The 17,583-nt window shown below is 59.2% G+C and overlaps 1 protein-coding gene across 1 annotated transcript in view; it reads right to left on the reverse strand.

Moving 5' to 3' along the window:
* SRC (SRC proto-oncogene, non-receptor tyrosine kinase) overlaps positions 1-17,583 on the reverse strand; it is a 28,839-nt gene extending 11,256 nt beyond the window's left edge. Inside the window, exons 1-3 of the mRNA XM_083873137.1 lie at positions 16,771-17,583; positions 432-681; positions 158-257 (exon numbers count right to left, since the gene is read on the reverse strand). Coding sequence (XP_083729263.1) covers positions 158-257; positions 432-672 — 341 coding nt within the window. The 5' untranslated portion in view covers positions 673-681; positions 16,771-17,583. The remainder of the gene's footprint in view (positions 1-157; positions 258-431; positions 682-16,770) is intronic.

The raw sequence follows: 17,583 nt of genomic DNA on the forward strand, positions 1-17,583 counted from the left end.
CTTGGACAAGTCACTGTGTCTGTGTGCATTTCAGCACATCTCTCTGAACACCCATCCCTGGGACAGCTGGTCCTGCTGGGCTGGGCTGGGGTTCCACAGGAGGGACAGAGGTGACAGCTCAGCACATGGGCTTGGCTGCAGGGACAGGGACACTCACGTGTTGTTGACGATCTGCAGGCGCTCTCCTTTCTTGAAGGACAAGTCCGTTTCGGTCCGGGACTCGTAGTCATAGAGGGCGACGAAGGTGGTGACTCCCCCTGTGACAAAGAGCACTCAGGAGGGGCAGTCCCCAGCACACTCCCCTCCCACCATCCTCCCCATGGCTGATAACACACTCCTGCTTCTCCCCAGAGCCCCTCAAAAGCCTGAGACCCCAAGGAGCTGGACCCAAACCCACCATCCCCACCCTGTGAGCCCCAGCCCTCACGGACCAGCCAGAGCCCCGGCGCGCTGCGGCGAGGTCACCGTGTCAGAGGTGTTGAAGCCTCCAAAGAGTTTGGATTCAGCAGCCATGGGCCCGAAGGAGCGGCTGGGGGTGCGGTGGGCGTCGGGAGCAGCCGCCTTGCTGGGTGTCTGTGAGGCTGGGAAACCCCCATGGTGCGTGTTCTCTGTGGGCTCCAGGCTGCGCCGCCGCTGGCTGGGGTCTCTGGGCTTGCTCTTGCTGCTCCCCATGGTCCCGGGCTGGAGGACACACAGACACACAGAGGGCTTCTATTATTATTATTACTATTATTATTATTGTAATTATAATTGTTAATAAGAAGTTGTTTCCCAGGGCTCAAGTGACAGATGCCTGCCCACCAGGAAATGAAACAACCTCTGGGGTCTGCTCAAGCAGCAGCTGCTGGGCAGTCTGGCCATCCTGCCCTTGCCCTGGGATACCATCGCCCCTCATTAACATTGAGACACCTCCTGTGCAGCTGCAGCAGCCAGAGAAAATTGCCAGGACATGCTTTGGGAGCAAAGGGAAGCACGCTGAGCCGTGGGAGTGCAGAGCAAAGATGCTGAGCACAGAACCTGGACCTGTGCTGAGTCTTTGGCAGCTCTGAGGCCTGGCATCTGCCATGGGACACAGCTCAGTCCCCACAGGTTTCCTCCTACACGTGAGTTTCTACCAGGATGGGGAACATGCAGCCAACAGGATAAAAGTTTAAATCAGGAGCAGTTCCAGGCAGTTTGCAGCTAAGGACCAAGGTATCTCGCCTTTATATATAGTCAAATAGTTTATATATAGCCTTCCTTTCCACTCAAGACCACGCTCTATAAATACCTTCAAGGTAATGACATAAATGAAGGCAGGGAATTATTTGCAGTCTCCAAAGATGGCAGGATACCCAGCAGTGTCCTGAAGCTATGGAAGGAAATATTTAGGCTAGATCACGCATGGCAGGAGGGAAAGGGGAGGTGGAGACAAGCAGGGAGGAGAGTATCTCTGATAAGAACACAAGCAGGGAAGCAGCAGAGGAGGCAGCTGCTGCCCACAGGGTACAGACCTGGACACAGCCATCCACGAGGCTTTGGCAGAGCTCAGCCTCATCCAACAGAGGGTTTTTCTAGCCCAGCTTTGGAGGGAAGCTCAGGCTGAGCCCCCCAGAGCCATGGGCAGCCCCAGCAGCCTGCACAGCCCCAGTGTCACTGGGGCAATGCCCTTGGCTCTTGCTGTGGGAAAGCTTAGGGGTGCCAGGCACAAGCTGCTCCCTGTCCCCTTCAGCTCCCCTCCCACAGCAAGGGCTTTGACTGACGATCAGGGCTTATTTCCCAAAAGACACAATTTCCATCTACTGTTTTCCAGCTCCCACACTGCACAGAGGACCAGCAGTGTCCTTGTGTGACCCGTGCCGGCAGGCTCAGATCCTGCCATGGTTTGGGAAATGTAATAAACTGATTTTTTTTTGTGCTGGGTAAGGTTCCAGCAGCCACTCCAGTGGGCAGCAGAGCTGTCCTTCCTCCTGTGGATGCAGGTGATGAGGAGGGACCATGCCTCTATCTGCCACAGGACTCAGTCCACCCATATCTGTGCCAGGCTTTGGGGGTCCCAAAGCAGATAAGGGTCAAACAAAAGCTTTGGACTTGCAAATGGTCACTTCTGGCAATCCAGAGGCAGACCCTGCAGCCAAGGGGAAGGACTCTGTCCCGTAAATAAATGCACTTTAAAAGCTTGTTGCAGTAGAAGCAGAACTGCAGGGGAGAGCAAGACCTGAGGAGTGATGACAAGGAGCCCCCACCTCCCTGTCCCCAGCCAACCCCTTGCTCACCTCTGCCTGGGGCTCCAGCATCCACTGGGATGCCAGTGGCAGTGCAGGGAGAAAAGTGGGAGCATGGCAGGGCCGTGACCGTGTGGCTTGTGACTCCCCACGGGACCATGAGCAAGAGTAGAGCTGCTCAGAGTTTCCCCTGGAAGCAGCACTTCCCCAGGCAGGAAAACACCCCAGCCAGGGTGGTGGATTTAGCAGCACTTTGGGAACATAAGTGTCCCCCAAGCACATTTTCTGAGCCTGGGCCAGAAAATGATTTATCAGTGTGCTGAGGAAATCAAGGTATAAAATAGTCACTATGCCCAGAGATTAGCCAGGAGCAGAGCACAGAGAGGGGATGGGGGATTACCTAAAACAGGGACATCCTCACCTTCACACCTGTGAGCCCATGGGCACAGGACGTACAACCTCCAGGCATGTCCTGGCCAGGAACACTGTGAACTGTGAGTTCATCCCTCCTCATGTAGCAGTTTGGGCAGGGAGAGCTCCCACCCTGCACTGGAGTGTTGACCCTCCCAGGCAAGGGCTTTACTGGATGAGCTGGTCATTGGGACATGATGCTCTGACAGGGCCCAATCCAGCCCTCAGGACTCTGGCTGCAAGAGCCCAAAGATGGAGGATGAGGAAGAGGCACGAGCCCACAGCTCTCTGGGGAAGGGGCTGCAGAGCCCCACTCCAAGCTCTCCTGTTGCTTTGCATCTACATACCTGCACACTCTGACTTCAGCCTGGCCAGTGCAAAATGCAGGCTGGCAACCCCAAACTGTACCCAGAGGCACTGGCAGCCTCACACCACCACTCTGAGCCTCAGGTAACTCAGCCAACACGACCATGTGGCTTTAGCCCTGTGGCTCTCCACCTGTCCCAGGGAGGAGAGGGCCCTGACAAAACACTTGCAGCTCCAATATTCCCCTGACAGCCGGAAAGGAAAGGGTGCAGATTCTCCTGGGAGAATGCAGCATTGTGCAAGAGCCTGGCAAAGGAGTGATTAATGACAGCAGGAATGTGCTGTGCACTCAGGTCCCCTGGAGGCATCAGGCAGAGACCCCCCCTGCCTCTGGCACAGTCACCAATGAAACCCCCCCGGAGTCAAAGGGCAGAATGAAGGAAGTGTGGTGGCACCCAGCACACCCCAGCAGCGTCACTGGGAGCTGTGGGACAGCATCACAGCAGCCACACTGCAAAAAATACCCATTGCCAGGAGCTATGCTGTGTATATGTCTAATAAATTTATGTCTAATAAATACAGCATTTCCACACGCAGCGGGCTGCAGGGATGCTCAGCACCACCAACATCCAGCCAGGGCAGCCTGGCTGACGCCCGGTGGGATATTGCCCTGCTGCCGTGCTTTTCACAGCTGATAACGCTGGGATGGGGGGCTCAGCATCGCTCCATCCCGGCCAGTGCCTTGGATTCCAGCGGGACTGCCCCTCTCCCCCTCCCGAGGCTTGTGCAGAGCGCTGGAGCACGGCCAGCGCTGGGCTCTGAGCGATGCGAGGCGGCGGACAGGCAGCGTTCCTGCGGCGGGGATTAACACCCCGGGCACGTCGCAGCCTGCGGGAACTCCCTGCCCTCCGCTCCGGGGGCAGCGCCAGCCGCACATCACCGACCATCACCGGCATGAGTTGCGAGGCCTCAGCTCTGCTGCCCGGGCCGGCCACGCCGAGGGGAACACCGGGGGAGGGCTGTGCCACCTGCACCCACCCCCAGCCCGTCCAGGGAGGGCTGTGCCACCTGCACCCACCCCCAGCCCGTCCAGGGAGGGCTGTGCCACCTGCACCCACCCCCAGCCCGTCCAGGGAGGGCTGTGCCACCTGCACCCACCCCCAGCCCAGCCAGGGAGGGCTGTGCCACCTGCACCCACCCCCAGCCCAGCCAGGGAGGGCTGTGCCACCTGCACACACCCCCAGCCCAGCCAGGGATGCTCCAGGGCCAGTCCGGCCGTGGCAGAACAGGCAGTGCGGCAGCTCTGAGCCCTCCCCGAGGGTAAAGCAGCCCCATCTCCCCGGCCATGGGCGATGTCTCACCGCTGCTCTCGGCCACAGCCCCGCCGGGGGTGGGGAGCGCTGCCCGCCAGCTCAGCTCAGCTCTCGCCGCAGCCCGCGGGGACAGGGAGCGGCAGCACCCGCGCCCCGACACCCTCTGCCCCACGGCACGGTCCAGTGCCCAGGGCCGCCTTCATCCTCCTCCTCCTCCTCCTCCTTTCCATCCCTCCGGCGTGGGGCCGGCAGCTCCCGGCCGCTCGCTCTGATCTCTCATGTGTGAAGAGGGGATGATTCTCTGCTCCACTTCATCAACCCCACCGGGGATGGGAGAGGAGGCGGCTGGAGCCGCCCCGAGCGATGTCCCAGAGTGGAAGGGGAGCACAGGCACCCCCGGCCCAGCGAGGGATTTTTTCAGGGGAAAGAAAAGCCAGTTCCTCCGCACACAGCAGCATTTCCAGCCCTGTTGCTCCATCTCCGGACAGCCACGACCTGCGGTGGGCACGGCCGGCCACCAGGCAGAGACCTTGTCCCCTGAGATGAGTCATCTGCTCCATCCCCAACAGAGACAAATGCTACGGCACAAACCGTGCACAAGGTATGGGAGCAACCTGTGCTGCTCAAGCCCCGACTCATCCAGAGAAGCATATTTTAGCTAAATTTTTCAAAAAGGACAGTTTTATGTCACCATGTGCGTGATGGGGGGACCCTTCTCAGCAGCAGCAGCTCAGGGCAGAGCTTCAGGTGGAAAACAGAGCAGGACATGGCCCTGCAGAGCCAGGGCAGCCCCTCACCTGCCTTTGCCACCCTTTCCCAGCCCCAGCTCCTGCAAGAGCTGCTCCCTCTTCTCCTACAGAAAGGAAATTCTCTCTCCAACCAGCCCTGCTCACCCAGCACTGGGCAGAGGCTTCAGCCACCCCCGAGGGGATTCAGGCCCTACTGGAAGGCCCCAAGCAGGATCCCAACAGGCTCCTGTCCCAGCTGGAGCCCAGGTTTCACACCTCATCCAAGGGCATCACACATCCCGGGTTTCACACCTCATATAAAGGGAATACCCCAGTGTCTGCATGCAGAGGCCGTGCCCCACCGCAGGTTTGTTTTCATGGCCTCCCCTTCCCCCTGCTAATAAATTTTGTCACTATTTTTAGTGCATTTGATTAGGATAATGAGTGGGAGCTGACTGACAGCCCTTTAAGACGCTGAATGGTTTGTAATTTGTACTTGACAAATAGTGGCTGGTAATGATTGCACAGCGGGACAGAGGGGGGAAGCTGCAGCCCCAACTCCAGGCTGCAGCACATACAAATAAAGCCGTGCCCATGTCCCTGCCACCCGGGCACTGTGACACGGGCTCATGCTGCGAGGCCACAACAATGATTAGACCAAAAACAGCCAAAAAAAGCCATGAGGAAAATGCAAATATGCCTCAGCCTGGGGTCAGCAATGTGCTGGAGCAGCGGGGTGCCAGGTCCGCGGATGGGGAAGGGCGGGTCCCTGGGTGGATGGACGCATCAGCAACCTCACACTGACAGATCTGACTGTTTGGTGGCTGAAGGTGGCCGCTGTGGCAGCAGCCTGGCACTCCCTGCACATCTGGCACAGCCTGGCACTGTTCTGTTCTTGGCAGCGGGGCTGCCATCCTCACCAGCATATCCCTGGCCACAGCCAGGCTCAGACAGCCGCCAGCACTGCCACCCCCAGCCATCTCCGTGTGCTGCTCCCTCTGCATTTGGGGTCTCCCCGGCCTCCACTCCTCCCCAGACAGAGGGGAGGGTGCCAGGGCTGAGCTCAGCCACGCAGCTCGCCCGGGGCAGAGGCCGCAGCAAGGAGAGGCCAACCCCGACCTCCCCTCCCCAAGAGCAATTAAAAATGAAGCACACTCGGCTGCACAGCTCAGCTCGGATCAGATCACGGCATCCCCATCCTCCACTGCCGGCGCTGGAAATGCCACCTGGACCGCCCAGCATCCCCCGGCCCCGACACCCGCGCTCCAGGCTGTCTCCCCGACAAAAATTAATCGGCAAGTTGGGTGGCAGGAAAAGGCTCCATCCTCTGCCCTACCTCCCTGTGGAGAGACGCTCTGGCAAAGGCAGCAGCGAGGGGAAGCGGCAGCTCCCGGCGGGTCCCGCCGCCCGGATCGCTCAGGGATGCGGCGGCCGCGGGGCGGGCGGGCGGGGAGGGGAAGCGATCTGATCGTCTTTGCAAAGACACCAACAAAAGACACTGATTGGGAGCAGACAAAACACAGCAGAGGCAGAAACCTTGGGAAACGCCGCGACGGGCTGGGGCCCGAGAGCAGACACCGAGCTTTGGGGAGGGAAACGTCTCTGGCAAAACAGGGACTGTCCTTGGAGCTGCTCCAGGGCCGGCGGTGCTGAGCCCCGCTGCCCGCAGGGAGGGTGGGGGTGCTGGGGGAGAGGGGCCGGGAGCACCAGCACCCACCCTCTGATGGAGGGAGAAGAGCTCAGCCGTGTCCTCAGCTCGCAGAGCCCCGGTGAGATTAATCACGGCAACTGTCTCACCCCAGACTGAAAAATGAAGCGTGCGGGACGGCGGGCGAGACAAGGCAGCCTGGCGGCACCCGGCCCACGGCACCGGCAGCGGGGACAGGGACAGGCCCAGGGCAGCGGTGACAAACACGGGCAGCCCCTCCAGCCCCTCGGCACAAAACCACCCCGGCCCAGCAGGGCCAGCCGGGGCAGGTCCGTGCAGGACCAATGCAAGGGCTGCCATTAACCCCGAGGTCCCAGGCTGGAGGCAGCCAAAGGGCACTTTGCCGCCCCCGTGTCCCCCTGCCTGGGTGGCACCAAGTGGCAGCAGCGCTGTCCCTGCCGGGGTGGCCCCCAGAGAGCGGGGTCAGTGCTGTGGGGATGTCCCGGCTTGGTCAGTGCTGCCATAACCACATCGAGGTGGTCTTTTAATCATCTTAAGGTGGCACCCTGCCCCCTTCCCTGCTGCGCTCTCTGCTCCTCCCCACATTTCATAGGACACACAGCCCCGGATATCCTCGCAGAACAGTTTCCCCCTCTGTCCCAGGGGATGCTCCTGGTTTTGCCCTTTCCCACGGCAAACATCACAGCTGGGGGCCAGCGAGCAGCAGCACAGCCCCCGGTGCTTTGGGGACAGCCTGGCTGCCCCGGCTCAGCCCACCATCCCCTCTGCCACCCGAATACAGCCAGACACTGTGTCCAGCCAGTGACAATTCCTGCGCCGGGCCATCAGGCTCAGTACCAGCCAGGGAACACGGGCTCGTCTCTGCCAGGCTGGGACCAGCCCCACTGCAGTGAATCCCAGGAGCTGTGAAAAGGGAGAGCTGCTGCCCCAGCCCCACAAGTTGGGGTGTGATGCTGCAGACCCTCTCCCTGCCTGGCTGACGCAGTGAGGGCACGTCTGGCTTGTGCCTGCAGCCCTTCTCCTCCACAAGGACACTCATTTCTCACCTGCACTGATTCCCAAAACAGGAGGAACAATGCAGGGATGCTCACTTCATCTCTCAGCTCTGACCTGGGGACGGGAGAAGCCACAGGCAGGTGTCCCCAGTGCCTGTCTGGGATCTCTGCTTCACTCAGTAACAGCATGTTGAAGGCATCTGAGCCAAGGCAGCCCAGCCATCCCCTGGCTCCCCCCAGCTGATGGAGAGCTCTTCCAGATGAAAGAATGGCTGGAGTAGGGAGGGCAGTGCAGCTGCTGTGAGGGGGCCCAGCCACACACCCCCACAGATATAAGTCCCAACCCCTCCTCTCTGACCCTGTCAACTCCCGTTCAAATTAAGACCATCTTAATTAAAGCTCCACAGCCCACAACAGCAGAGGCCAGTGCGTCACATAAGGGGAAAGGATAATTAGATCAACCATCCAAATTCACTCCCCCTAAGCATGGGGGAGAGGCACTGTCAGGAGCGGTGCAAAATGCCTCCAAAAAGACATGTCAAAACAGGGAGTTTAAAAGACCAAAACAAACCCTGAGAAGCACATAAGCACATTCTGGATGTTCATATGGCCAAGAAACTGGGAAACTCCAAGCATGCACACTGGGAGCACGCAGGGAGCTTGAGCTGTCCCAGCCATCACAGGGTCAGCCTCTCCACAGGCAGATTTTGGCTTGCTGCGGTGATGGGCAGGGGCTCTGCCAATATCAGTGGCCACAGAGAGATGCAGACTGTGCCCCTTCTACCCCCACAGCACCCCAAAACCAGGCAAGGACAGGGGCATCCTGATGCTGGGCACCCCCAAAACCATAAGGCTGGCAGGAGAAAGCCACAAGCCTTATCTCCCTGAAACAATGCAAACAGCTGAATGGAGGAAGCAGAATGTGCTGCAAGTTGTGCTGGCTGGTGCTGAGCTGGGCATTCATTTTGAAGCCTTCTCTCCACTGAGAGATGTGAGAAGGGAAGGTGGCCATTGGCACACCTTGTCACATCCCTGTCACTGCACTGCAGCAGCCTGGGGCCTGTCAGGACCACGTCTTTGGATCTGTCAGTGTGTGGGTGCATCCTTTTTGCAATGTAAGGTCATCAAGCAATTAGAGAAGGGAAAACAAAGCTTTCTTCCTCTGAGGATGGTCCAGCACAGGAAGAGGGATCAGAGTAGTGGTGGGATGCCCAGCAGGAGATGCTCACAGCTGGCTGGGTACTGTGCAGTCTGACAGTGCTGGTGCTGCTCCAGGTCAGAGCAGGGATGGCTCCCAGCACCTCCCAGCCTGACTCAAGCCTACACTTCCAGCATTCCTATCAGGACACCAGCCAAAGGCAGGAATTGCCCAACCAGCTCCAGCAAATGCTTTCCAAGGCACAAAAAGCCTTTGGCCTGTATTAACCTGAGCTGGCTTCTCCCAGGCAGGTGATGAGGGCACCGCTCTCCTCCTGCCAAGTCCTGGAGAAGGAAACTGAAGGGGAATGTTTCCAAGGGCAGGAGTGCCCGTGGGGCTGGGAAGAGAAAACGCTGGGCAGGGAAACTGATGTTGAGCTAGAATGGCACTAGGAGCTGGAGCTTTTGGCCACCAGGGCTGCCTGGAGCCACGGGGCAATGCTTCCCCAAAACAGCCCTTTGGCTCAGCACTCCTCAAAATGTGCCCTTTTAACACTGGCCCCTGGGCATGCTGGCACCTCTGAGCTCCCACTGCCTGTCACTTAACTCTCCAGCTTCCCCTGGCCCATCACAGCCCTGCTGTTCCCATCCTCCTCCAGGCAAGGAACCAGGACAAGGGCCTGGCCCCACTAGAGGGGGAGAGGGAGACATGGGGACACGAGCTGGCCCTTGGAGGAGGAGGGGTGATTTCTGTTCCCCATTTCTGCAGTGCCTCTTCCAGCACAGGCAGCCTCAGGCTCCAGGAAATGTGGTTTCCTTCTGCTTTCTGGAAGTGAACATCAACCCCGGGTGCTCTCCGGGGATGGCTGTGGCAGCACCCAGCCCACCCGTGCCCTGCCTGGCTCCTGGGGAAGGGGCAGGTGGCAGCAGGAGGCTGATGTGACTCACAGGTGTCTCAGATCCGGACAAAACAGTGGTGCCACCTGTGTCTGCCGTGGCTCCAGGGCTGACACACCCCTCCTGACCCGGGCGAGACAGCAGCGCAGGCAGGCGGCAAATCTCCAGGGCAGGGGGAGGAAGGGGGCAAGGAACACAGGAGGCAGAAAAGCTCCAGATCTGAGCATGTTACAACCACCCCTGGCCACGCTGGCGTCACTGCTAAAACATTTCCACTTTCAGAGAAACCAGCCCATCCAGTCCAGCCAGGCAAAGGAGCCCCTGGGGCCTCACTGGCCCTCCAGGACCAGAGGCACAGCCCCATCAGCCCTGCTGAGGGGTCCTGTAGGACCCCCCATGGCAGAAAACCTCCCCACAGCCCTCCTGACATGGAACAGGAACTGAAACACTCATGGGGAAAGAAAGGGAAAATGAGGGGAGGATATGTGGGTATGTGCACCCTTGACACAAACCCACAGAGCTGGGAATTGCCCCTCTCCCAGCTGGAGCCACAGGGGCTTGGCAGGACATATGCTGGGGTTCACTGCAATGGGAGGGGATGAAGAACAAGCCAAGCAGAAGCCAAGGCTCTTCTGTCACAGATTTCAAACACTTCCCCCTTTGCTGACGCCTGAACATTTTCAAATAAATAAGCAAGATCCCAAAATAATCAGCAAATTTATGCTGAAAAGTAAAAAAGTCCTTTGAGACTTTACTTTGGGACTTTGGGGCATATGCCCAACACAAGCCTCATGCTCTGGGGAACTGTGGGGCCACCAGCCCTAATGTACACATGCTACATGTGGCTGCAGGTCAGGGCTGGATGATCAGGATCAGCCTCCAGCAGTACACTCGACTCCTTCTTTCACCTCCATGGGTATGGATGGGAGCAGGAGCAGGTCCTGGACCAGTGATCACAGCTTGGGATTGTGGCTCTGGCCTTGGAACACCGAGGACATCACTGGCAACAGAGCCCTGAGAGATGCTGGTCCCCACAGCCACTCCCATCTGCACCACCAAAACAAAGCATTGCTCAGGATGCATCAGAGGAAGCGACCAGGGAGGGTCTAGAGGGGCAAACAGAGATCAGCCAGCACCAAAAAGCTTTTCCAAGCCCAAAACGCTGTGTTGGATTGCCAGCTGTGCCCAGGGTGAGTGGGATGCTCACACCAGAGAGGATCCAGCTGGGAGGTGCAGCCCCCAACGGTGCTCACTATCAACAGCCTGAGCAGATGAAAAACAAAGAAAAATGCTGAGCTGGTGTCTTCTATCCCTGTCACTCCTGGAGCAGAGCTGGGCTCTGCACACCTCTGGCACTGCTCACTGCAGTCGTGGCAGGGAATAGAGATGGGTGGGTGGGTGTGGGTGAGGTGGGTGTGACCAGTAACATGTGGACCTTGCACCCTCCCGTGGTATCTCTCCAGCCCTCCCTTGTGCTGCTCATCCTACAGGGACAGGATGAAGGGATGCAGGGACAAAGGGATGAAGGGCGTCTCCTCTGCTTCCCATCACCTGTGGCTCACAGTGCCTTCAGTGCAGCCCCCCTGGGACAGCATGGGAGCATGAGAGCTGTGCCCATCCCCAAATCACTCAGAGGGCTCAGGTGAGTGTGTACACACCCCCACACACACCTGCACCTGTGCAGGCAGCCAGCTGGGCAGGCAGCTGCCCTCCTTGCCCAGCCCCAGCACACACACTGGTCCCAGCAGCCTGAGCCTTCCCACCCCACACACTTTTGAGCTCAACTGTTCATGGCATTGGAGCATGGAACTCATCCTGGTCACAGTGATTTTGCAGCTACATCTACAGCCTTCCTGATCCCGTGTCACCCTCCTTGCCTGATGCAGCAGGGAGGTCATTGGAAGCTCCCTCTCACTGTTCCAAATATTCCCAATCCCTTTCCCAGAACAGCAGGGCCTCACCAGCACTTGCTTCATGGGCAGGGGAAGGAAAGGGCCCATCTGAGCAGGGAGTGACTCCAACAGCCTTTCTGTGTAGTTTTTTTTTTTTTTTTTTTTTTTTTTGCATAGGTCAGCAAGCACATGTTCCACCCAGGAACATTGGAAGCCCAGGGAGGGCACTGCCTGACCCCACTACTGCTGGCACTGGCTGCAGCTGCAGCTGAGGATGAGGAAGGTGGTTGTGCTTCATGGACATCAGATGCTATCTGCCCTGCCTAAAGGGAGGCTTTACCCACGGTGTGTGCATGGGGTAGAGCAGTGCAGCTGGGGCTGGGAGAGGGGGAAACTGAGGCACAGACTCTGTAAAACCTCACCAACTCCAACGACAGCTTCTCAGGTGCTCCTGGGGGAAACTGAGGAATGCAGTGGGAAAGCAAGGTGGAGAAGTGAAACCCAGACACAGTGCTACACCTCCAACCCCAAATTAATGCTAAAGGGTGCCCCAAGGTGAGATATTTTTAGGATCAATTTAGCACCGACCCGACCCTCTCATGCTGCCCCCAAACTGGTGCGTGGCGTGGGAGGGAGACACATTGCTCAAGACAGGCTGGACTTGTTATTGTTAACCTCTCCCATGGTGGACGGAGCAATGCAGCAATAGGCTTTTATCCTCATTGCCCAAGTTTTTGGTGGCCAAGGTTGCCAAGCACAGTCAGGAAGGATGTGAGGGGCTGCAGTGGGTGGGAGCTATTTGCACAGCATGCAGTCAGGTTTCCATCCATCCATCCATCCATCCATCCATCCATCCATCCATCCATTCTCAGTACAGGGGGCCCAGGGCCAGTTGAAACCTCATACTCACAGGAGTGAGACCACAACAGGTCAAGCATGGGCTGGGAAACTCAGGGTCAGCCTCTGAGTCTTGCAGCTCAGGGAAAGAACAACAGCACAGCCCAAGTCATCCATGGCCCGGCACCATGTGTCCCCCTTGGCTGCAGACCCCAAAGCCATCCCAGTGCCCTCCTGGCATGGGGCCCATGGCTGTGAGGTGAGTGCAGGCTCACTACACACGGGACCCATCTCTTATTTTCTTGCCTTAAATGCCCCAGCAGTTCTGTTCTCCACATTTCTCCAGACAAGCCTACCAATCCCACATGCCAGCCTATGGATATTTCAGATGCTGCATTTCCACTGAGACTACGTGGAGTCAAGGGGCTCGGGCAGATTTTTTTAGGGGCTGAGTTAAAATCAACGACCAGCCCCGCCCTGCCCAGCGGCGATGCCCCAGCCAGCCCCCAACCCTCGAAAACCCCTCCCTGCTCCCCAGCGAGAGCAGCCAGCACATTCATAGCCTGAAGGGAAGTCAGTGCAACACGCAGATTTGCAGGTCCTGGTTCCTGGCCCAGGTTCAAACCACATTTGTTCCTGAAATCTGTCTCAGGGTTTTCTTTGCACAGCGCATGTGCAGAGCCATGTGCGCGGCGCTGGCTCCCAACACTGCCAGTGCCAAGGTCACTGTGCCAACCTGAGACCAACCTGGGGGCCTGGGTGCTCCTTCTGAGCACACTCTTGGCAAGTCTGAAACTGGATGATATGGGGAACGGGAACTAGAAGAGCTTTAAGGTCCCTTACAACCCAAACCATCCCACGGTTCTGTGATACACTGGACCATCTCCCAGTTTGCTGCCCATTTAAGCGATGAGGAACCAAAGGCTTTAAAACAGCCCCGTGACACATGGCGTGTTTTTTGCTGATGGGTGGAAACTTCAGCAAGACACGAGCCCTGGGGAGCTGGACTGCACCACCCACAGCTACAGGCGGTGGGGAAGAGGAGCTTGGGCTGGAAACAGTGACAACCCCTGCTCCTGTCCCAGGAACAGCCATGCATGGATGGTTATTTCCATCCAGAGGTCCGAGCTGCTCTCCGGGCATGGGATTAAAGGGCTCCCTCCTGCAGGGGGGTGCAGGGACGTGCTGCTGTCTGACGGGGCTGTTTCTGATGGGATGCACACTGGACACATCTCCAGGCGGGCTTTGGAGAGAGACGCAGAGTGCTGCGGAAGTGAGCTCAGATGGGAAATTGTTCCAAGAGATAAAGAAACAAGTTGGGAACCGAGCTGCAAAATAGACAGCACAGGAAACAATAGCACTTCAGATAGGCTTTCCAATTTCCCACAGCCATGCCAGGAGTCCAGTGCTTTGTCCCAGGGATGCTTGTGGGTTCCCCCCTGCTTGGACATGCTGGGAGGAGGTGCAGGCTGCTTGCTCACTCCTGCCTCTTCTCTTTCAAGATCTTAGAGGCATTTGCTGGTTGTCTAAATGAGAGGTTGGGGACCAAGTCCTTCAGGTCTCATTAGATAAGAGTTTAGCTCTGTGATGACTTCAAAGGCCAGGCAGGATCCCACACCAGTAACAGGGAGAGGCAGATGGGATTTTGAAGGCACAGAAGCCCCATGGTCCATCCCCTGCTTGTCTTGGTGAGTCCAGTGAAATGATGCTTCTTCACAGGAGCTGCCCATGCTGCTATGCCTGAGGATTGCTGATGTCCCCTCCGTGCCACCAAGGCAGAAAAGGACTCTCTTGTCTTTGCAGCAGAGCCCCAGACTGGTTAGTCACTGCAGTGCTCTCCTTGTCTCTTCCCCCTGCTCCCCAGCCAGGGGCTGGGACAGCCCTTTCTGCATCCCCGTGGAACCTCCCTGATTTTCCATCACTCTGGCACAAAGTCATTAAAGGGCAGAGCTATCATTAGGGCATCTCCATCACACAGGGAGCACTGCAAGGCCACTAACGATCGAGACAGGGAACATTGGACTTCCCTTCCCTGCTGCTGCGCAGCCCATAAATAACCCTGTCTTGGGCTGTTTTGGCAAAGCCAGGAGGTGTTTAGAGGAGCCCCTGCCCTGCTGCTCCCAGGTCAAAGCTTGGAAGTGAGAATTGACCCTCGATCTCCTAAGCAAAGGTGTTCCTCCCTGATATACAAGCATTAACTGGCTAATGATTACAGAGACAGCTCTCCCCAGGGAGGCAGCACACAGCCTCGCTCAGACACTGAGTGTGCCACGGTCCTGCTCTGGCTGGATCTGGAGCCAGCCGAAGCTGATGGCTTAGCACAGGTAAGTCAGGATCAAAATCTACAGCAAAGGTGTCAGGAGCAGCCCAACAGTGAACATGACAGAAAGGATATTGCTTTAAAGTGCAAGATTGCTGATGTCTTCCTTCATATCCCCTTCCTACACTTTCCTGGGCAGCCCTGTGACAGTCTGACCAACACCTGCTGCACAGGGGGCCCGGGCACATGTTGAGCCACTGTGTTCTGAGTGGGGGTCTCCAAGCCTGGCAGGGACAAAAGGGTTCCCATCATTAATAGCTGGGTCTTGGGAAGGTTTGTCATGGCTCAGTTCTTGCACTGGTCATGCTGGCAGTGGGTATCTCCTTGGCTGGGAGGAGAGCAACAAAGACCCCCAGCACCTCCTCCCCTGGGAGCACCAGGCAGGCAAGAGAAAGAAAAATCAAGTCTTTTGTTGCCACCTCCATGCAGTTTCATAGAGCACTGCTGGATTTGTGCTGTCCTGTCCCTGTCCCTGCTGCACAGGCAGGAGCTCACCTCAGGGAACCCTGTGCTCTGCACCCTCTGCTGTCCCCAGCTCCTGATGCCACAGTGCAGTGGGATCTGTCTTGAGGGACCCCCTGGCTGCATGTCACATCATGTCCCTTCCATTGCATCACTTCTGGGGAGCCAGGAGGATGAGCCATGGCACACACAGGGCAGCACAACCTGCTCCCTGCCACCTACAACCTTTACTGCTGCTCAGCATCTCTGGGAGCAGGATCAGGACCAGGACCAGAGTCACTGTCTGGCACCAAGTCCAGGGCTGAGCCCTGTCACACCACAGCAGCCACTGGGGTGGGGAAGGGCCAGGGAAGAGTGTTTTGCTGTGCAGGGCCAGCAAAACACAGGGAGATGGAGCAGATCCTCACCCAGTCCAGCAGGTCTCACACGAGGCTGCACAGCTCCCTGACATGGTGCTCAACACCAGACAGGACCATGCCAGGATGGGTGCCACAAGATGCCAACCCCCTGCCACACCTGTCCCCATGCACACAGCCCTGTGCAGCAGCCTCATCCCTGCAGGTTATCTCCTGTGTCCATCCCAAGTGGCCCCAGGATGCAGAACAGCCTGTCTGGGCAGTGAGCAGGATAAAACCTCATCCTGACCCCGGTGTAGCTCAGGGCAAAACCCACCATGCTCTTCCACAGCACTGGGGGCTGTCGCAGCGGGGACACGCCACTGTCACCACTTGCAGCCACACATGGGGGCTGGATCGCCCGGGCTGCAATGGGGAACTTCTCGAATGGATGAACTCTTAAACCGGAGAAGCCGGGGCTCTGCAGCCCCCCAGCAGCCGAGCCAGCCGGGCACGACAAGGGGGACAGAGAGGGCACAACGAGGGGCACAGAGAGGGGCACAGAGAGGGGCACGACTTGCCGGGTCCACCAGGGCTGGACACCGGCCCCAGAATCACCGGTGAACAAACACGACAAGGGAAGCGGATCACGAGACATCAAAGCAGGGGGGCGATGAATATTTCATGTCCTGGCCTACATACAGCCCGGCTGTCCCCGCCCTGCGCTCCCGGGGGTCCCGCACAGCCCCTGAGCACAACAAAGGGGAGTTGCAGGCGGGCGGGGCCGCCCCGCCAGACCCCCCGCGTCCCCAGCTCTGCCCCGCCAGGCGGTGACACCCCCAGCCGGACCCACGGCTGACCCACCGGACCATGTGCATCCCGCCGGACCCACCGCCGCCCCACCGACACCCGCCAGACCGCCAGCATCCCTGTGGGGACCCGCAGCCAGCTCTCTGGGCCGGGGATACCCCACCCCGCCGGACCCACAGCTGCTCCACGGCAGCCTGGGCACGCTCGGCCGGACCCATCGCCTCCGTGCCGAGCTGCCGGCACCCCCGGCCGGACCCACCGCCAGCCCGCGCCGCCGCCCGGGCATTTCCCCGCCGCCCCGCCGGACTCCTCTGCGGGCATCCCACTGCGGGCATCCCCCGCCGCCCCGCCGGTCCCCACTGCGGGCATCCCGTCCGGACCGCGCTGCCGGACCGCGGACATCCCTCCGGACCGCGGGACCCCCGCCCGCCCCAGCGCGGGGCAACGCACTCACCTCCCGCCTGTGCGCGCCGCGGGGCCGAACCCGCCGCTCGCCTCCAGCCTCGGCCCCGGCTTTGTCTCCGCGCCGGGGGCGCGGCCGCCGCCCCCCGCCGCCGCCGCGCTGTGTGCCCGCACCGCCCCGCACCGCCCCGCACCGGGCCGGGCTCAGCGCTCAGCGCTCAGGGCTCGGCGCTCAGGGCTCAGCGCTCAGGGCTTTGGCTGCGCCGCCGGCAGCAGCATCGCGCAGCGCCGGGCCCCGGCGCGCTGGTGCCTCGCCCGCCCCCGCTCACCCCTTTGCGGGCGGGGGGGGAACACCACGGGGAGGGGAAAAAAAAAAAATTTAAAAAAAAAAAAAAAAAAAAAAAAAGAGAGAGAGAGAGTAATATGGCAGCAAAACCGGAAACGGAGGATGGGGGGAAAGGCAGCAGCAGCCCCTCCCCTCCCTCCGTGGCTTTTTTTTTTTTTTTTTTTTTTTCCCAGGCAGAAGGCTCCGGGCAGCCGGGCTCCGCGGGGCGCGCACGGGCCAGGGGCCGCCCCCGCCCCCGGCGCGTCCCGGCCCGCGGGGGAACCGCCTGCCTGCGCCGGGGACGCGCGTGGGAGCCTCGCCCCGCGGGTGGGGGGCCGGGGGGGCTCCCAGCCGAGCCCAGCGCCGCTCGCCCCGGCGGCTGCCTTGGCGCGTTACCTGGAAGCCGGAGATGGTAACACAAAAGTGGTTTTCGGGAGGCTGAAACCCGGCTGGGTTGCGGTTGGCTTTATTCAGCAGCTCTAACACACGGCGAGCTGCAGGGGAAACGCTGTTTTGTCGGGTTCTGTTCTCCCCATCCCC

Source organism: Zosterops lateralis, assembly GCF_965231275.1.
Source record: "Zosterops lateralis genome assembly, chromosome: 16".
Lineage (NCBI taxonomy): Eukaryota > Metazoa > Chordata > Aves > Passeriformes > Zosteropidae > Zosterops > Zosterops lateralis.